Below are 21,911 nucleotides of genomic sequence, written 5' to 3'. Positions count from 1 at the left end.
TGGGAGGAATTTGATTAAAATAGCTCAGTCACTTCTGGGTTTAAGACTCTGTTTCAACGTGATGTTAAGAAGTGGTTTCTGAAAAGATATACAATCGTTTTTATTGGATTCCTACAAATGTATTTATTTAATCTCCAAACTATGAGAGTACGCTGCTTATTTGAAGCTTTTATGAATTGCACAAATATACTCAGCCACAATAATTAGCTAGCAAAGGAGAGTTGAAGGACTTAAAATGAAATCTTTATTCAGCAGTGTAGTCTCATGCAGACAATTTTCTAACAACTCAACCTTCAATTACCTAAAATGAGGAGAACTCCATATACGGAAACATAACGTGGCACCACGATAATATGTAATTAAATAAAATGATTTTTTTTTATTTTAATCACTCTTCAAAATGGGAAAGACAAGAGACTATGCCATTCAATTAAGCCTGTAAATTGCTACAGTGTAGATGGATATCTGGAATTAGACACAATATGATTAGTGGTGGGGCTCGATTAAAATTTCTAATCAAGTTAATTGCAGGGCTTTAATTAATCACATTTTAACCAAAACTATACATCGACAAAATTAGCAACATTTTAAATTCAAAAACAGTTTCTGCTGCTAAATTATTGAATAAATGGGCACAAGAGCTTAATAACAAAAGTATTAATTATTCCTAATCAGCTATTTAGGTTATTCAGCAACATGTTTTGCATTAAGGTGGCATGTTAAGCTATAATAGTTTGGGTGATGGAGTAACTCCTTCTTTCTCCTTTTTGAAACAAAAATTAACTTCCAGTGGGCAAACAAAAAAAAAGGTTTTGCCGTTTGTCGTTATTTGCAGATGTCGCTTGTGCGTCAGATATACAGGTGTACCAGAAATACGCACATAGGTTCCAAATGGAACCTTTGTATATAAAAACAGGGAATAATTGTGTTAAAATCAATGTAATTAATTTAAATCAATGCCTTAAAAGTTCAGGCTCTAAATATGACTGCTACTTGAAAAAACTTGGAAGTATCTGCAGTGAGAGCCATGATTAAACAGTTTAAAACTGGGCCAGTATAGACAGGGCTGCAGAGGGAAGTAATTTATCTAGAAGTCATTGATGATGAGAAAAACGGTAAAGGAGGAAAGAGTGGCATTTTGAGGTCACAAAAGCAAGAAAGAAGCCAAAAAGGCAAAGAGGAATGGACAGTATGAACTATCTTGCTGACAATAGTAAGTAGCAGCAGGCCTATCAATAATTGTGGCACCTGTGATTTGTTAAAACTGTTTTGTTTGGATTTTGTTCCCACTGAAGAAATTAACTTGCAACATAATATGAATTTATCTTAAGGCAAGTGTCCTTAGCAGGGTGGTGCTAGCTCTATGAAGTACTTAATGTTTGCATAACGCCAACCCTTTGAGAGCTGACAGAAATGATCTGTGCAACACTGAATACTATTCTATTTTTTTGCAATGTTAGGTTAGGCCACCAAATTACACGATTCCTGCTGATAATTTAGCTCTGAGCAGCAACTTGCTGAGCTCTACCCACCAACAGTTTAACAACAAGCAAAACTAGGAATCACCTGGCAAGCGCGCTCGAGTGTTTACCTGAAACGACGCTGAGCGGAGCTGCAGACCTTCCTGCATGTTCTGCTGCAGCTGGTTCTGGATGCTGATCTTCTTCTCTTTGGTCAGCGTGGACACAGGGAACGCCCTGATGACCACCTGCTCCCCCACTGCACAAACACACAAAGATCAGGAAGAAAAAAAACAGAATTTTTAAGTCATTCATAGCATTAAGAAAAACCCTACGTGGCACTGGATATTCTATGCCTATCTGCAATGGTATTATGTAAATTATACTATTTCAACGATTGTGACATCAGCACTGCTGTGATTCGGGTGCATACCTAATGGATCATGAGGAATGCCTTTGAAGATGATGCGGTATGTGGTAAGAAAGAGAGCCCCCTCTGCTGGCAGGATGTGAGGGCCCCCGAGGAGGCCCCCGGTGGCCTCTTCCCTGCCGTCAGGGTCCAGCAGCACCCGCAGCCCTTCTGACACCACCTCCTCTCCAGGAAGCAGAGCTGGACGAAGAATCTTCGGCTGATGGAAGAAACATAAAAACCCAGCACATCATGCAAAAAGAAAACAGACGCTGTACCTGTTTGCAGGCACATCCGAGCTCCAGCTGAGGCGTTTTTTTATTGACAAGAAAGCACTAAAACTGGACGGCTCAGCAGTGAGATTTGCGTCACTGAATCAGATTCAGGAAATAAATTTATCATCATAATGTCTAATCAGAGCACCATATGGCCTCTTTGGAGAGGTCTTAAACCTTACGTGCAAAAACCACCGTGCAGCATTTTTAAAATGATCCACAAACATCCAAGAAAAACAATCAATTTGCAACCCTATGAGGGGAATAACTTCCCTTTTCAATCTCTGCAGGAGAACTCACTCAATTGTGCCTTATTGAGGAAACATGGTTGTTTGTCTTGTTCACTGAACTATTGATTTTCACATTATGTTTTCGACATCTAGACAACTGATAAGAGGTATTTTGCACATGCAGATTATATTTAGCAATAATTATATTTAGAGATTTACATTTAAACGGAACTGACATGCATGACAAAGTGCACACTTTCATTTTTGTTTATTCAGTTTTAAATTGTGAAAAATAAAAATGGAAATAATTAGAAACGCTTGAAATTCAGTATATGATGCGACTGTGTTAGCGATCATATCTAAGTAGCTTGGTTGGTAACTATATGAATGTTTGTTGAAATACTTTTCAGATGGAACAATCATCAATCAGGCATCCACTGGCCTATTCTGTCAAAAGGAAATAAAAGGTGTGCTCTGATTCCAAGAAACATTTAACAGCACTTCATGTCTATATAGTCTGGGAAAAACTTTATGGCACATGCAGCAAAAAAATACGGTGTATTTACTTTTTTCTTACAAAGGTTTCAGATTAAACATATTTTTTCAAATCAAATTAAAATAATATGATGAAATAATAATAAAATTATCAGTTTCCAAATGGTGATTACATTAACTATAGGAAACAGGCTAGCCAAACCAAATTATTTAAACGAAAAAGACAAAATGAACACCCCCTATATCTAATACCTGATTGTCGCTGGCTTAGACGTTTTGATCAAGTTTGGACCCGCTCTGCTTTGCCGAATCAATTTCTACGTGGTAACAGTAGAAGGTTGCACATGTGAGATGCTCGTTGTGCTTAGAGGTGGTTTTGACCTTGAAGCTCTTTCCATAGATGCCATTTTTGTTCAGTTCCTCTCCCATGCTTGAGTAATACATGTTGACCAAAGGTGAACTTAGTGAGGCCTGCAGTGCTATAGACGTTGTTCTATGTTGCTTTATGACCTTGCCCACAGGATATTGATAAATAAAAGAGTCACCACTGTTTCATGTTCTCTCTATTTGTGGATAACTGTGTTCTAATAGAGGCCCAGAGTCACAGAAAGGACTCTGTAAGCCTTTCCAGACTGATAGATGTCGATAGCTTTCACAACTTTAGAGTTATTTTAGCCTACTTCATGTTGTCAGGGTTCTGTTACATGATTTCTTAATTGTAAAGATCTGAGAATTACAATTTCCCAAGGAGTCAAGTTGGATAGGATAATTTTAGCAAATGAAATCACAATTAACCTAAGAAGTGTTTTTTTTATGTACTTGGGCTATATTTGTCTTATATTAAGTTTAATTTGGTGAGGTGAAACACTAAACACTTTTTGATCCATTGTGGCCTACAGCGGAGCACTTTAGTGGTTTATTCTTAGGACTAATTATTAACCAAGGCTAGTGCTCAATTTTTTTAATTGCATGTCTGCACCTTCGCCGTTTCACCTCCTTCTGACCTGCAAAGCCGCCACAGAAACATTCAATTGTTCCACAGTTCAAAATCTGAAAGAAAAGGGACATCAGCTCAATCAGAGGGTTTCCTGTTGAGGCCACAGTCGACCTAAGGGAACTGAGGTCTGGCCCGGAGATAATTATAGCCTCTTGAATCTGTCCTTGAACGAAAAGTGGGACAGAGAAGTAGAGTCCCCGTGCACCTCATTACTCCTGCGAGCTAAACGATCCATTACAGCGTCTAAGTATTATGACATCAACCATCCAGGCAAATCAAGACTCTTGAAATTGTTGTGGCATGCTTTCTAGCAGATTCTGGCATATTCTTAAGAAGGGACGTTCTGTCTCACATTAACACGTGAGCAGCAGGCAGAACGTGTATGTTGGTTTCCAAGATGCTCCCATGACAGTAATAGCATGACGTTTGTTTGTGTGTAATTGTATGATTTGTAGAAAACTGGCAGACATATGGCACAGCTGGGTCCACAAGTCAAAACATAAAGTGCGCTGTTGGCTGGGATAAAAACTGGATGTGAGTGGTGTTCTGCAAACCAGACTAAATTTAGAGGAGGCACGAAACGCACCAAGAGTCGTGACGCGAGTAAAAAATCCTTTCTAAAGATAACAATATAAATTCAGATCACTGCTGTTGCTCATATGTCTGGTTACATTTAAAATGACATGGCCTTGTCTGGAGAATAACATCCACTTAAAAATCCAAGACAAATAAGAAACATTTTGGATTCTAATACACCGTCTGGTTAAAATTAAACTAAACACATAAGCACAAACCCCTATAGGCCTAAGCCCTTGTCAGGCATGGTGGTGTGACATCATGACTCGGTCACCTTTCAGTTATAGTATTATAGAGTTAACTATGCTGCAAAGTACCCACATGAGATCCAGATGATACAAATATGTTGAACAAGGTTATATTGTGCAACTGTTTTTTTTGTTTTTTGGCTTAATGTTGATTTAATAAGCCCATTAATGTATCTAAGCTAGGTTTAGTTGGACAGCAATCTCATTTAAGCTGCTTCTACATATGTTGTGGAGCTTTATTGCAACAGACTGACAGCATGACGTGTGTGTCGCTGCTACAGACCACTAGTTCTGAGGAGCCTGCAGCCTTCACATTAATAGTTTAATGTCATGCAAGGTTTTCTACTGTATTTTAAGTGATTTATAGTGAGTGAGAAAGAGACAGCAATGTAATAACACTTTGAAAAGATTCTAGCTCAGTTCCTTTTCCATTTCTCTTCGCCTGACGAGAATACTGTGATTTCCAAATTTTAAGCCGCTACTTTTATCACAAGCTTAGAACACTGCAGTGCGGTTAATATACGACTTTTTACCAACGGGTTTTGAAAGTCTGGACTGCAGCACGGACAGCATGAGTTGAAGAGTAACAGAAGTGACTGAGAAGTGTGAGTCAGGCTGCTCTATATGGCAATGAAGAAGACGACTTTAGTGGTTTTAGTGCGCAGGAGGAAGACGAAGACAGTAATCAATAACTTTTCCTGGTAGGCTGATGTATTTTTATTAAGTAGCCATGTTGCAGGCACATACTGCATATAAAAAGTACAAAAAAAAAACTCAGTGAAAATATCTCATATTACAATATGAACAACTGCGACTAATAGACGAAGGCAGTCTATATATGCACATATTTTTTTCTTGCCAAAGTTAGTGGGTGTGGCTTATATTCAGGTGTGCTCAATAGTCCGTAAATTACGTTACACTAGGAGGAAGTGACTTTTATTTCCAAATTACAAGAGGTGAATTGAATTTAAACAGAATCATAAATGTTCAACTTATGATTGAAGCAATTAATATTATCAATATTAATTGCTAAATATTAATAATTGCTAATATTTAGCAATTATCACAAATACTTATTCCTCGATTTCTCATAAAGAAAAGTATAGAGAGACAGACTTTGTACATTTATCTGACTGCAGGAGATGATTAGGTTTTTAAGAGTAAACCTGGGAGCAGCTCACCCATTGTTCTGCAGCATGGCTGAATCATATTTTCCAGCTTTAGGAGAGAACATCAAAATTGAATTTGTTTTATGATCCTCTTTAGCTTAACATTATTCTCAGTAGAGTCAAACTTTAATTGTACAAAGCCCTGTGCAAATATAAGCTTTCACACAGCTCAGGTTAGAGGAACACACTCACCTTCTGAATAGGGGGCAACCTCCTGCTTTCCCTATGAACTGCCTCTAAGGCCTCCATCTGCATCGCTACGATTCCTGTGGGTCAGACACGGGGATCAGTTACTGCGAACACACACTACAAGTGCACACATCTGTACGTATCCACTTTCTGAGGCTGTCTGACATGTCAGGAGTTAATGAGCTTATACATTTCTGTAGGTGTTGGCATCAAATAATAACACATGCATCCTGGAGGTACGAAGCGGAGGGAGTCTGGGCTGTGATGGAGTGTGAATGCTGCACCTGGGATCATGCAGTGCAGGCTCTTGATGTGCTCCTGGGTGACGCCGCTCTCCGTGCACACCTTGTCGATGAAGCGGGCAACAAACCTGACCACGGAGTTTGCCGTGTCGCTGTTCTCCGAGTCCTCGAACCCGCTCTCCGTGTCAAAGCTCTCGGCCATGCTGCCAGCGATGCTGCAGATATAAATGATGACGCAGTGAGATTAAGAAAAGGTCATGGGGCTGCTTCCAAGAGACGGGGCTGCATGCTGACATGCCCTGATAAAGAGCAGAGAATGGCCGGTTGATTTTCAGCAAAGCAAAGCGTTGATGGCTGGATTTATCGCTCAAAACTGGAGATTGTTTCACATGAGAAAGTGATGCAACACTCTCCCTGGGACAAATACAGCATGATGAAATCGAAATGTTCCCTGAGAGAAACAAACAAGTCTGGGATGAAAATGTAAGACAAAACACTTCAAATATTTTCCACATAAATAAATCTTTGGCTGAAACATTTCTGTAACTTCCAGAAATAAACAAAACTGGATTACATACCAACATTATTTTATTTTGTTGAAATTGAAATTAAATTCTGCCCAAACCGTAACAAAACGTAATATCGGATCATTGGACACAATTGTGAAATTCATACTGCGTTCCACTTTTAATAAACACCCATTGGGCGTTCCTCCCTGTCTAACTCCCTCCACAGTTACAGCAAAGCAGAGGGGAAAAAACCCTAATTTAGTGTGGTCCATTCAGGGAAGTCCGAAGGTGGATGAAAACAAGCCATGTTCTGTTTTATGCCGGAGAAGCGTAAGCCCAAATGACAGATTGAAGTTGGAAACAAACGAAGTACAGCAGCCTGTTTGGCCTGAAAAGAAGGTATCATGTAGACTGTGAGTTATGCCACATCCACCCACAGACTTATCATCACCTTGTTTAATAGAAACTCACATCCTCCCAGATCCTGAAAACATAACTTGAGGTTTCCTCCAGCAGAAGCTGATTGTTCTACCTTACATCTTCTGAGCAAGATTAAATCAAGCTCTGACTTTGTTATGTTTTGTCAAGGAGAAATGTTATGAAACTGCATAGCAGCTGTGCCTCAAAATTGTTTTTGTGTCTTTAAAGATCCAAATTCGGCTTTTAAATGATGATTTCATAGAACAAAATAAAAGTCCCCTAAAAGCTGTAAGAGTAAAACCTAATTTCGACTGCTCTCAAGCATTTGTACTATGAACAAATCTTTAATTCACTTTAGAAGAATTTTGACCAACTCTACTTCCTGATTTGTTTTAATGCCTTAAGATTAGACATTACAGCATAAATGGTCTGCTTAAGGTCATGTCACAGCCTCTCAATCAGATTTATGTCCAGAACTTGACTAGACCTCCTACAAATTTAATTAATTACATTAATTTTGTTGTTTTTCAGCCATTCAGATGTGGACGTGCTGGTGGGGTTTAAATTATTTCCTGCTGTATCACCCAAGAACACCTAAGCTTAAAGTCACTGAAAATCGTCCGTTCTCCTTCAGGAAAATGAAAGTTGACATTTTTAATTGACTTTTCATGCAAGTTTTAATGGGATTTTGCATTAAAGGTTTCATTATTTAGTCAATAATGCAAAGCTGACACTCGTAATGAAGTTTTAATGCAACTTTTAGTGCACCTTTAAATTAAAAGTGTCATTATTTGCCGAATGACATTTCATGACAATAGTCGTAAACATTTATCAAGAGTCATTCATGTTCATGACATGTGTTATGTCATGTTTATGACAGTCTCATGTCAGTCTAATGCACACCCCTTCAAATAAAGTGTTACCAAAGATCTTAAGTGTAAAATAAATAGGAAGAAATCGACAACCTCAACCTTCATCTTGGTCCAGAGAAGGAAATCCTGACCTGTTTGTCACAATGCTGTTGCTGCCACTCTCCCAGTCAGTGACGGGTGTGTTACGCAGGAGTTTGTTCTTGCTGGTGTCCAGAGGAACCAGCAGGTAAACCATAAGGTTGGCGTAGTGGATGGCCTGGCTGAACACGGTGTTTTCCTCGTTCTTCACCAGCTCCTGTTGCTTGTCCTTGCTGAGACTGGGCCACAGGCGCAGCTGCTGCGCCGCCAGGTCCATGGCTGTCTGCTCATCACCACTACCTGCAGCGGACTGGGGGTCCGCATCCTGCAGAGCCAAGAGTAATAGATAAAGCTTCACTCTTTGCTCCAATCACGCTAAGTTTGTTAAAAATTGTTTATTTCCTTCAGCTATAATTCACTGTGGATCGATCAACTCACCTCATTGAGAAAAGATTTAGAAAGCACAGCTCAGACATGTTTATTCCTAACCTTAGGGGTGGCGGTGATGGCTCTCTTTTCTTCTGGGGTGTTCAGGTACAGGGACCGGATCTGACTCTGGACTTCACTGTAGAAAGTGGCTTCCCAGAACTGCTGGTTGGTCCAAATGGGATGGTCCTGTATGCAGGTGTAGGCAAACTGGTTCACTCCAGCAGCCAATCTCTGCAAGACAAAACAGAGCAGAGGTCATGATGCGATACTTAAAAAAAAAAACAAGCTAAGAACGCATATCTGGTTGCAATTAAACTGGGGCAGCGTATTTCCGATGACACGTGGAGTGAATTATGCTATTTGGAGAGACACTTGTAGCTCAGAAAATGTTTGCCACCGTTGGAATTTTGGAGGATTTGATGATGGAGTACTAAGGAAAACCAAATGAGGATATGCAAAGGAACAAAATAATTATGCGCTCTCACGGCACAAGCAAAAGGCTAATGATCGAGTATTTGCCCAAAAGTTTTCTCATTTTTTAAATTCACTCTGTGTGACAAGGCCGGCTTTATCACCATGCCAGAACATTGGACAATAAAAACAAACCAAGCAACTACAGAGTTAACTCAAAAGGTACTGCTGCAAAGCTAATTATCACCGATTGTCCATATGTGCAGTCAGATCAGAGCTGGTTAATCCTTTCAATGGCTGCATATTTACCGCAACAGTTTTCAATAAAATGAGTCTGTTAAAGTGGTAAGAAGTGGGAGAAACAACTAAATTAAGTGAGCTATGAGGTTTAAGGCGAAAATCAATCATTCAATGCGAGTCATAACTTTTTAAACAGATAACAACCCCTATTGGAGCAACATAGCACCCCTCCAGCGCTCCATGTCAAGACGTATTTGGAAACAGAGCTGTTCTTTTTCATTAGAGTGGTCTGCAAAGTGAATCAGCTGTGGCTTGCAAAAACAGCCACTTCAGAGGAAGCTGGAGTCCTCGGCTAAAAGCATTAGCACAGCTGTGTGCTGCACTGTGCAAAATGTATGGCGAGGAAACGCTGAGCAACTCCAGAAAAATAAACTTGCATAGGAAAAACAACACAACCTCAACAGAGGCTGTGTTCAGATTAATGAGCGTCCACAGAAAGCAAACTTTCACCATCCATCCGTCTTGAAGCCTTAGAGCCACATGCATGGATCAGGCCTGTTATTAGATTAGCTTCTGATTTCTCTCCCCTGAGTCTGACACAATCCAGTGGTGTCTATTATCACTTTATAGGTTGCTTTTGAAGAAAGAGAACTGGTGAAGGGGGGAGGGGGGGGTCACTGTAATTACAAGAGACAGAACCAAAACAGCTTTACTCCGACTATGGTGGGCCAGACGCCAGGAGGGTGCTGAGCTTACAGCTATTGCCCACACAGCAGAAACACACACACACACACACACACACACGCACACACGCCTTCATACTAGAGCTAAGTGTTCCTCCTAGTTCATAGTCGTTAATTTGTTAATTCTTCTTTCCTGTGGTTTAAATATACTTTCCTTTCAACATTTTTGCCAGATTTGATTGAAAGAAGCACTAATTTCTGAGGATGAACTACAACCTCAGCTGCTATTTAGTGAAAGAGAAAAAGCATTTAATAGAAAATGCTGCTTAAACATCTTGAAAAACGTAAAAGTCACACTGTTAGACAGTTACACAACTGCTGCTTAACCTCCTGCTGATTGTCTCTTAAATGTTAAATAACCAAGATGAAACCAATTTTCAGGAGAAACAACTTGTCTCTGATTAAAGTCCGTTTTCAAAGGTTTTCAAGGTGTTTAATGATTGAACCTTTCATATCCTGATGGCAAATGAGAGAACCTAAAAAAATAACACATTTTACTCATAATTAAGGAAAGAAATCTACAATGGTTGTCTGAGTCACTTGACACTACTAGCCAAAAGGACAGCTCTTGACCTAATTTTCAACCCCATAACCACATGTTTTGTTCCGATTCATTTTAACTGGAAACAAACCATGGTTAGTGTGGTATGTGTCCTTACTGTTACCTCATCGTAATCTCAACATGATTTTTTGAGATGTGGAAGATAATGCTGGGAGGGACATCTTAAGACATCAGGTAAACAGTTTGACCATATGATCACGTAAAAGATTAGTTGAGAACATATATCAAAGAGCGTCCTTTTTTTACTAATCAAATCCATCAGTCTTGAACATTTGAGCAAACCAGCAACTTGCTCGTTTCAGTTCTCCCATGAATGGCATATTCCATTTCAACCCTGTCCCAGTTGGCTCAGAGTTTTCCATCTTCCCTTTAAAATTCAAGATATCTGTTAGTGACGTGAGTAAAGGGTGAATTTATGGAGTAATTGAGACTTTTATAAGCTGCTCAAGCAAAAGAACTTTGAATTCTGATGTGCGTAGATAGTTAAGACGACCACTTCCAATGTGAGGGGAAAAAACCCCACACAGACATCTGCAATCTGATTACGTAAAAAGGATTTAGGCCTGGGCAATGTGATGTGCAACTAATATCACAATATGGTTCGGATTTGAAGGTGATGAACGATCTAAAGTGGATTTGACGGTGATTCAGGACTCTGATCCTCTTTCCAATTGCAGGACAAAAGCAACAAACATTGTAGCTGTCTTTAAGCTCACAAACACCTGCAAACACAAAAGGTTACTCATGATTTGAGACAAAGATAAATCCCTTTAACTCATAGTCAACAGACTATGAAAAGACTTCATATATATCTATGAATCACGTGCAACAACTAAATGACAGATGTCAGTGCATCAGAGCCAAGTACTGAGACATGAGATCAATGCTAAGAAAGGAAAATCCTTGTAGGCTACAATTTAGGGCTTAAATAAATGGGAAATGCTAAATAATCAAAAATTTTGCCATTACGAGATCTATAATAATGGCTTTAGGAGGGCTTAAAGAAACTATGCCTCCAGCAAATTAGAAGTATAGAGGCAATGGTTGGTTTGGAAATTTTTTACATGATATGCCATAAGATGGTCACTGCTTTTTGCTTTGCTGAAGAAAAGTTTAAACATTTGAACATTTCTGGAAAAATCCATACAATATTAGGAGTCATATGACGCTGTAATCTCAGTAATCTAAGTCATATACTGCAGCTTAAACACATTAAATGTCAAAATGTAAACAAATAAGCTAAGGAGTTGATGTGAAACAGAAAAGACAGAGAAAAAAAAACCCCAAACAAATCACGACACTGTAGTTGTAAACTTTAACATGGTACCAACTGGAAGGTGGATCTGGTTAGAGATGAATCAGAGGAGTCGCAAACAGATTCACTCATCAGAAGTGAACAGATGAAAAAGCAGCAGACACGGGGCTTTGTACTGATGATTTGTCACAGATTTCACAGGTAACTGAGGTGTCAGCAGCTTGTTTTTCAAATTTCTCAGTAATAGCAAAATAGATAGGGGGGAGTGTTTGAAAACACACCTCATGTCGAAAACTCCATTACCGAATACATTTGTAAGTGCCCCATTTGTTTATGTAACGAATAGGAAAAAAACCTCTAATTAATTTTAATGTGTTTCCTTTTTTTATATGATGCTTAAAAGCAGGTAGGGCTATTTCCCCTTCTGGCTCAGTCCATGGGTCTGCTGGAGAGCCATGGGGTGACGGGGCGGGGTTGTACAGAAGAGGATGTCAACATATTTTGCAAATATAAAACATTTGTAAGAAACTAAATTACGATTAGTAGCTTTTAATGTGCACACAAGTTTCCATGAAGGTCTTGTCCCAGGATTTTATGTGAAAGGTCAACCCAAGTAGGGCACAATTATAAAATGGTAGTGAAAAACTACTCAGTTAGTGCTCTGAAGATGTTTAAAGCAGAGTTAGGTTATAAAATACTATTTTCACCATATAATGGAGTACTGTTCAACTACAAAACCTGTGCAAGTAAAGTGAAAGGCAGGGGAAGGACAGCATTAAGGAGAGAAGCAGCCAAGTGGCCTATGAAAAATCTGGAGTAGTTGCAGGGATGCACAGCTCAGGTGGAAGAATCTGTGCAGCACACACAAATCCATCCTTTGTGGAAGAGTGCTAAAAATAAAAACTTTGTTAAAGAAAGCTGTAAGAAGTCATGTTTTGAACAAGGCAAATATGTAAAAAAGGTGCTCTGACTAGATGATAGCTACAAAAAACGACACACGGTAAAAAAACTAGCACTGCAAAATAACTTATCAGCAATAAATACAACAAAAATGCTTTGATTTCCACAGGAGAAAAGGAGCTTCCTTGTGCAGGATTTTCTCCATCAATGGATTCTAAACTTTCCCTTCACTTCTCAGTTAAAAACTCTCCTCTTCAGTCGGCCTCTAAACGACCGACGCAGCTGACCAGAGTGCAAACTCGCCGTAGATCATAAGCCAACTTTTAGATGACATTAATGACCGCGTGTTTAGATTAACTGTTCTCTCTCAGAATGACAGATGATTTATCTCACTTTACTGTCAGAGGAACCATGCGTGCTGTCTTAGAGTGAGCATGGGAAGCAGTCCAGAGGGTTGCTGGAATAAATAACAAGGACACATCTAGAGCTGATCGATGTGAAGTCGAGCTATAGTGCAGCTAATCCTACCATTGTGCAAGACTGCAGTCTTAGAGTCTGAAGTATACGTGGACCCTGTCAAACTTTGCACAATTAAGTGGTAGAGCGTAAATTTAAGAAGAAATGTAGCCCTCTAGATACTCTCATACCTCTCTGTCAGTTGAGTGTGTTAAGCATCTTGCAGCAGATGTTACGTGGGTGTGTGTCCATGTTTGTACGGGGGGTATGGGTGTGTTATTTGTCAGAACTTTCTATATTAAGTTTGTACTTTGCTGACTTGTCGGATATGCTTGGGTCAAATTGACCGAGGTCAGCCTCGCTTATTGATGATCGCTCACAATGCTCACCAAATGTTTTGCAGGCAGATGTGCCAGGAGGAGGACAGAGGAAAGAAGAGGGAAGAGAGGAGGGAAGGAAGGTATAGGAAAAAAAATGAAGGGGAAGGAGGGAGTGCAGCTCCGTCAGACCCATCTGGCTGTGTGACGAGCGAAGAGGAGGAATGTGGAGTTGAGGGAGAAAGGGTGAAAAACAAGAAGAAAAACACGAAGGGTGGGGGACAGAAAGGAGTATACAGGTCAGAAGAATTAAGCTATCAGGTTCTGGCATCTCGTTTTGAACTCCAGGACCCGATTAAGACCATTGCAGCATGATTGACTATGGCCTCAGAACATCTACGCCGCGTTGCAAAGAGACAAAAGACATAATGCGTGTCGTCACTGAAACAAGTGCATACTTGAACAGAGACGCTAAGTGAAGACCATCATATCTGTACTGTCGCAAGCCTGCAGGCAGCGACATTATTTACATGTTTTGCAAGAATTTAGAGCATTCTTGACCTGGTGATACAAAACAGTCACTTGATTCTGTACAAGTCCTTGGTGAGAATGAATGCTTGACCTAAAAACAAGTCATCCCTTCACACAAGCATGTTATAAAAACACCCTAAAATGCAACAAATTAAGAAAAGAACTGCAACCCAGACCCAACTAGGAATTAATCACAAAGAAAATGAGAACCACACAAAAGGCTAGTCCAACCTAGGCTTTTTATGTAAGTATGTTTGACAAATACGGCCTTTATTTAAAAACTGCTTTTACTTTCTACTGAAGTCATCACTGTCTGCTACAAGTATTTGTTTTATGACCTGTTGCATTTTAGTATGAAAAATAAGCATAAAGAAAATAAATTTGTCACAATGCAAATACTCTTCACGGTACAGCAAATGTGCAGTAATTAAGTAAACAGATATGATAAAAGCTGGGCATTTTTAAATACACAAAGGTTACGGAGTACGTCATAATCTATTGTGAGGACAATGCGGAGAGCAGTTTGACAAAGTGGGTTGACAAATCGGCCCATGGATAAACTCTGTCCACAAGAATGCTAACAGTCAAGTGTTTTTGTTGAGCAATAGATGTGTATGAGCATTTCAATCTGCTATCCTCAAGCTGTTAAACACATTTAAATGTTAGAAGAGATATGAGCCTGTCAAGGGATGAATAACAACGAATCCACGCATCAGTTCATCTCCAGATAAACCCACCAGTCTTTAGATAAAAACCCACAGGAAGTGGAATAAAATGTAAAACCTGATCAGTGAAAAAGGGCAGGTGACTAAGAGGTGCACAATGTCTGGATGAAATCTGACTCCAGATTTTAAGTTGACAGCGTTTAGGCTAAGTTAGAGTTTTGGGCTGCAACTAACGATTATTTTGGTAACAGATGATGATTCTGATGATTAATCACATAAAAAAAAAAATCATTTAACCACTTAGGACTTTGTTATGCAGAAGTACAATAAAATATGCAAACATACAACAAATCCCTTTTTAAAAGTAGAAAATAAACATTCTATTGCCTAAAATGTAACAACATAACATTCCTAAGTGAACGCTTGATCATTTGTAGCAAAAGATGCATCTGCAGGTGAAAAAAATAAAAATAAAACGCTTCTAATGTCAGCATGTGAAAAGCTCATCCCTTACTGCTTCACTTTACATCAATACAGCATGGGCTAATCCGTTCGTTATTTTTTGGATTAACCGGTTAATAAGTGGATAGACAAATGTGTCTAATAGGAGATTTTTTTTCTTTTTTTGCTGAATTTGAAACAGGTGAAGCTAAAACAAAATCACATGAAGAACTCTGAATAGAACAGATTTACAGACAGAAGATTTTTAATGTTAAATGCAAAATGTGTACATTATGTTGTTCTTTCAGCAAATGTCTTTTTTAGTTTGTATACTTCAGTTAATTAATCGAATTACTAAGTTAGTTGACAATTACTTCAAAAATTGATTCATCATAATTAATCTGAGTAATTGTTTCAGCTCTATTAATACTGTAATTTGAATAGCTTTCAAAGTTGGGCCCAAAACTCCACTAGGGTTATAACAAATACTCTTAAAAGTAAGCATACTAAACCAAAATACCAACTCTTGATGTTGCTTGCATGGTCAATATACCCTTTTCTAATTGACTTGGTGATAATACTTATATAATTAATTAATAGTTGGGGTCACAAATTTCTTCTACTGTTATTTTGAGGGACTGAAGCTAAAAACGTTGGCAACCACTGATTTAAACTATCACAAAAGCTGAGGGAAGACCCAAGAGATATGAAAGTAAAACATCAAAACACAGAATCTGGCCAACAACGTCAGCTTAGCGTCAGCATCTGGGAAGCAAAAAACCTAAACAGCGTGTCCGAAGGGTATAACCTAAGGGACAGTCGTTTCAGAAGACGCTTCCCACGTTCCCTGACCTGCAAACTTGGGGACTATGGCGACAGCGCTACCACGCATGGAAACAGCATGAGGCAGCGAAAAGTCTGGCCAAGAATACCAAACAAGAACTGGCTCAGTGTCTGACATTTGAGCAGACAGGAGTTGGAGAGGACATTTTCTTACCAAGAATATTGTATAAAAGAGCACTTGAAAACGATGCTATAATATTGTCAATAGAATTGGAAAGCTTGACTTGCAAGCAGCACTAGAGGGAGAATAAACTCTGCTCTTGCTCGGTCTGAGCAAATCAGTTTGTTCATTGACAATCCAATACTTTTGTCATTATTCTCCAAAGTAGTTAATTTCAGCCAATGCTTTGTTTGTCTTTCATTAAAGCAAAAGGACAGAGTGATCCTTTGATAAGTAGGGTCTGTGTGTAACGCTGGTAAATTGGGACATAACTTTCTCGCAAAGCATTGCGCAAGTGATGCAAAGGAATTTATAGAGAAGCCAGTAGACATTTTTCTACATCCTGTTGATCCATTTAAGACATTTTTCTAACTCTGCACTAATGCTTGCATATCATTTGTGACTCAAGCTACTGCATTTTCTGGTAGCTAACATTGTGCAGATCGATTTTATTGCATGAATGTTGTTTAATAAAAAAACAAAAATGAACCGGTCAACTGGCAGGTTTGACTTTATTAAGTTATTCTCCAGACAGGTCAAACCTGGTTCAGGCAGTGAATTCGTCATTTCGCAACAATTTTAAAGAGACATCAACCAAAAATGGGGGAAATGACACAGACCTGACCCTTTTCTGGGCTTTGGTTAGCTTTTCTGAAACAAATCCCCTTGTCTTTTTCTATTTTCATACGATTCAGGTGAAGCACAAACTGCTTGCAGGAACTTCACAGAAACCTACTTCAAAGAAAGCCGGGAGATCCCCTTAAATCGTCCAATCCTAACATCCGGCAGAGGTGGTTTAATTCATGCTGGAAAAACACCTGCCTAGATGCACGAGGTATAAACAAAAAGACTCAACAACCCCGCTTCTCTGAGCTACAAACTGCAGGTTATGTGGTTCAGACTTTCAAAGCAAGGGAACTTCCTATAACAACTGTAGAAATATGAAAAGCACCCAATTATTTAAACCACAGCAGAAACAACCTAGAGATCCAAACAAAACTTTCATTTCAGTTTTTTACTGCTACTCTTGGTATCAGATCTTTAAATCTTTAATAAAAGGTCAACCACAATGGTGTTTATTTCACCCAACCTCTTGTAAAGCACGACTGTCACGCAGTATTAGGAAGCTACACACAGTCTGTTACTGTATGTAAGGTTTTATCCCCATTGGGAAGATTATTCTGAGAAAGACAAACATATTCCAGTCATCTCACAGAATGTTAAGGACAAGATTTTAAAAAAGATGATAAAAAAATGCCTACAAACATGTGAGAGAGGCATGATGAATCAATGGCACTGTGTCAGGATGACGCATGTCTCTAATTCCCCACCCAAACTGACAGCTCTAGTGACAATGCCATGTTTTTCCTCATCTTTGCTGATCACTCCACAGTCCATGTGCCATTACAACTAAGAATAAATATACTTTGGCACGTTTCCTTCCTGACCTTACTTTACTTTTCACCCTTTTCGGTTGAGCCTGCGTGTTGAAACCTGTCAAAGGTTTGAATTATTTGAGAATAACAAAACAAAGAACACATTTTTTGAACATCATTCCTTCCAACAAGCTGCAAGTCTAATGCAGCAAATCATCCCCAATCTTCTCATTAAAACAGTGGGGAACCACTGTGGTGTAATTATTTTCTTAGGGTTTTTCTTAGGGTGTAATTGTTACATGGTTAACCAAGGTAACCAAGGAAACACTTACAAAATTTACTAATTTTGAGTGCTGGAAGCCCTACGACAACAAACAGGAAGAAAAAGAAGAAACATATGGCTTGTTATGGAAACTTTCCTCAGCCAGTGGCATCCAAAGCAGATGAATCATGTGGTGATGTTCAGAGGGTCAGGTCTCGGTACTGCCCATCAGGATACAGGACTGGTATCTGACAAAAGCCCAGTTTATAGAGTTGTGTCTATTGCTATAGCAACTGGCAAGCTGAAAGGACCTTGTTGTGGTGAAAGCTGCAGCTACACCTCACCAATGTTATGATTTAGGAGCCAAAGGCCACAGTCTGTTCCTCACGCTTCTCTGTGGGAGTTTTAACATGCTGCGCTGATTATGTGCATGCTGAAAAATCTGCAGAGGTTACAGGTTAAAACAGCTGTCCCTCCCCTGGAGAATCTCACATCAGTCATACCTTCAGGGTTCCTGAACATTTTGAACAATTTCAAATTCCAGACACACATGTCCAAATGCCTGTCAACTTTAGAGTAATTTATTCAAGTAAAGCATGCATATTTAACTGATCTGTACACTGTTTAAAGTTTGGTTTAAATATGCACAGAAAAAAACAAACAACAAAAAACTTTACATAAAGCATTTACTTATGTACATTCCTTTTAATCCACATTTAAGCTGACCATACATACCTGGCTGATGATGATAATGTATCCTGTGTTACAGTTACAGAGTGCAGAAGTCTAATAATAATGAATTTTCTTTTTACTAACAGAGGTCAAATTAGTAACTAATTTGACTCATTTTGTTAAAACAGAATTTAAAACCAAAAGAACATTGTCAACATTTTACGGCTCCCTCCTTTCTGTGAAATCAGATGGAGGCCTCTGTTTTTCTGTTAGTAAAACAGAAGTTTTACTAACAGAGGTTATGGTCAATGACACACAAACCATCTGAAGGACAAATAAACAGTCTATCGCCATTATTTTTAAGAGTGTGGAAACCATATTGGTTTCTGACTCATATGTAAAACATGTAGAACTTTGGTTAAAAGTAATAACATTATAAATAAACCGAATGGTGACATCACAGTGAGTATTTCCAACTTTTTACAGATTCAAAGTAAAAATGCTGTTTGTTTTTTTTTGTTTTTTTTTAGAATTTAGTTTGAGAAATTCTTGATTGTATGTTGTAAAAGGTGACAAAAATAATTTGATGACAACACTTTCTAGTTCAGAGAGATGTATAGCCATAGGACTACATGAATACTGTAGGTAGGTTGATTCTCTAGCCTGGATGCTCATGTATTATTGTTTTCCAGTAGTTTCCTTACCCTATAATAGGCTGTTGACAGGGGCAGCAGGGCAGCAGCTACTGTAAACTCCTCGGAGGTGGAACAGTCCTGCAGGACAGACAAAAGAAGAGTGAGACAAAACAGCAGGAAATATTACAAACTCTGAGCAGCTTTTCATCATTCTACCTGAAAACCTGGAAGAACTGATTTCCCCTACACAGAATAGACAGTGGCTAGAGAGCCTTCAGTTTTGTTTAAGCAAAAAGGATGAACACCATATTCCTGGATCAGAACTGGAATGATCTAAGTGGATAACTGATAACCTGCTGTAAATTAGAGACCATGGAGACGTGATTTGTGGCAAAACCAGGGGTGCAAACAATCCATCTTCATCAAAAGCGTTACATAAAGTCTAGGCAAAGCTCAAAAGAAGGCTTGCCAAAACTCTCACTCCATTATTAGGCCATGTGCTTTCAATAACTTATATAATCCACCTCCTTGACACAATTTTCAAGAGTCACTTTTGGTCAGATTACTGATAATGTCACAGTTAGCATTCCCAGAGCTAAACAGTCATACAAATCTAATTCAAATAAATGACCAAATGTTGCATAAAATCCAAATATGTTGTCTGTGAAATTAAAGAAGACATCAAGCAGCCACAATTAGTCAGAGAGCTTTTTATATTTATAAAGAGGACTTGCGTGTTCAAGACAAAGGTATTCAAATGAAGGGTGCATTAAGAGGCTTAAAGGAGAGAGGATTAGGGGCCCAAACTAAATTTTTCAAACAGAGAGCCCATAAGAGTGATGAGAATAGGTAGAAAACACACATGTTGGGTTAAAAACTACTTGACTCGCAGGAAATTGGTTCTTATCTCTGGTAAGCTGTGTTGGGATTTATTTGCTGAAGAATAATGGCCAGAGGAAGCTTGATTTAAGACCCCCTGCAAACAGCAGCCTTGATTCTGACCTCTTAACCCCCAGCGTGGCCACAGACAGAAAACGAGTTCATCAAACGCAACTTTTGCATTTTTCATCCATCGCCTGTAAATGCAAACATCTAGAAATATTAACTGAACAGCTGCAGTTTCCTAATACTGTAAGATAAGATCAAAGGAATGCTACTCCTTCAGCTCATGGTCAGCAATGGAGTGAGGGGGGATCTGTTACCGCCGTTCCTTATGACAAGAATTTACCGAGAGAGAAAATGCGAAACACATGAAAGCCTGCCCCCCTGTCGACCAAGCAACATAGTTTCTGTTTTACTTGTCACAAGCATCTTTTCTTTTTTTCTTTCTCATTTGGGTTGCGGTAAAATGTTCCAGCTTGTTGGAGCGGCACCAAAGCTTTGTTTACCACCATCCATAACAATGCAGCAGGTCACAGGAGTTCATGGAGCGCAATCAAACAGAACAACAAGTGGAAATTAACAGAAAAAAAGTGTGAATATAACACACTGCCGAAATTCCACTGAAAACATAAAGCTGATGAAACTGGAAATTAGCAGGAAAGGATGAGCTTTGAAAATGGCTTCCGCTGCGATACAAATAAAGAACACTTCCCAATATTCTAGCACGTCATATCTTATATTATATACTTGGAAAAAGAAAATTCCACATCTACATCTTTATTCTGTTTTTGATGTGTGCAGGATGCTTAAATGTTTCTGAACAAACACATTTTTAAGGCAGTCAACTCAGCTGTATTTAAATAATTCCATCCATAAAGGAAAAAACAGCCTGTGTCTGGCACAATGAAGTAGGTGAAAAGATCTCTAAAGCAACACTTCACACCCTGACTTAAAGAAATTTAACAACATTATTGACTTCTATCAGGCTGCAACTCCATTTTTAATCCTTTGTGACGAGCGAACTACGAGAGAAAACATTCATCAGTGATGGATTCCTAAGCATGGCTAGCCAAGAAAAAAATCCACTCCAAGAATACCTCAAGATTTATTTCTGTAACGTTTTTGTAACTTTATGGCACGTTACACATGTCGTAAAACCAACACAGCATTTCAGAATACGAATATCACACTGACAGTCCAACACTGTGGTGGTAGTATGATGGTCTGGGGCTGCTTTGTGGTTTTAGGACATTCATGACTTGCTGCAATTTATGGCAGCATGAAAGCTGCTCTTTACCTGAAGATCTTGATCAGCTAAAGCAGATGTGTGACATCCAGCAGTACAATAATCCAGGGCACACCAGCAAGTTCACATTAGAATGGCAAAAACCAAAATGAGTATTAGAGTGGCCTAGTCAAAGTCTGCAATTAAAATTGTTTGGGATGGTGTGAAATCCCCAGTCTTTCATTCTTGTTTCGATTTGATCATCTGAAACATTCAAGTCTGACAAAAAAAAAAAAATTGAAGAAAAAACATATTGGACGGAAATACTTTTTCCCCACATAACTGCAAAGAGACCATGTTCAGCTTTACTTTCATCTCTGTCAAATCTTTACCTTAATCTTCAACGGACACAGAGAGAAGCTAATAGAAGCTTTGAAGGTCAACTAACACAGCCGAGAGATAGCAGTGAAATCCAGACATGATGGCATGGCATGAGATTAGGTGGACTGACGAGTGAAAGCCGAGAAGGTATTATACTGAGGGCTCAGTAGTGTTACTGGGTTGAATAGAAGCACGTAGTGCACCGCAGCGGCGAAAAGCATGTTAACCTATCAGGGATTTCAAGAATGAGAGTGAGAAGTAATTGTCACTCTGCACGTCTGTTCTAGAGGACACCCTGCTGTCTTCATTTCCTTCCATTATTTAGTGGATGTCTCACCATCATTCCTAATTCCTGA

The 21,911-nt window shown here is 39.0% G+C and overlaps 1 protein-coding gene across 2 annotated transcripts in view; it reads right to left on the bottom strand.

Annotated features, from left to right (window-relative positions):
- Positions 1–21,911, bottom strand: part of sbf2 (SET binding factor 2) — a 103,772-nt gene that overhangs the window by 21,832 nt on the left and 60,029 nt on the right. For both annotated transcript variants that reach the window (XM_023332147.1, XM_023332148.1), the window contains exons 17-23: positions 19,137–19,205; positions 8,659–8,829; positions 8,223–8,494; positions 6,333–6,505; positions 6,052–6,125; positions 1,894–2,089; positions 1,592–1,719 (exon numbers count right to left, since the gene is read on the bottom strand). In XM_023332147.1, coding sequence (XP_023187915.1) covers positions 1,592–1,719; positions 1,894–2,089; positions 6,052–6,125; positions 6,333–6,505; positions 8,223–8,494; positions 8,659–8,829; positions 19,137–19,205 — 1,083 coding nt within the window. The remainder of the gene's footprint in view (positions 1–1,591; positions 1,720–1,893; positions 2,090–6,051; positions 6,126–6,332; positions 6,506–8,222; positions 8,495–8,658; positions 8,830–19,136; positions 19,206–21,911) is intronic.

Source organism: Xiphophorus maculatus, chromosome 4 (assembly GCF_002775205.1).
Source record: "Xiphophorus maculatus strain JP 163 A chromosome 4, X_maculatus-5.0-male, whole genome shotgun sequence".
Classification (NCBI taxonomy): domain Eukaryota; kingdom Metazoa; phylum Chordata; class Actinopteri; order Cyprinodontiformes; family Poeciliidae; genus Xiphophorus; species Xiphophorus maculatus.
Note: the sequence above shows the minus strand (reverse complement) of the source record. Positions and strands in the feature narration are given on the sequence as shown.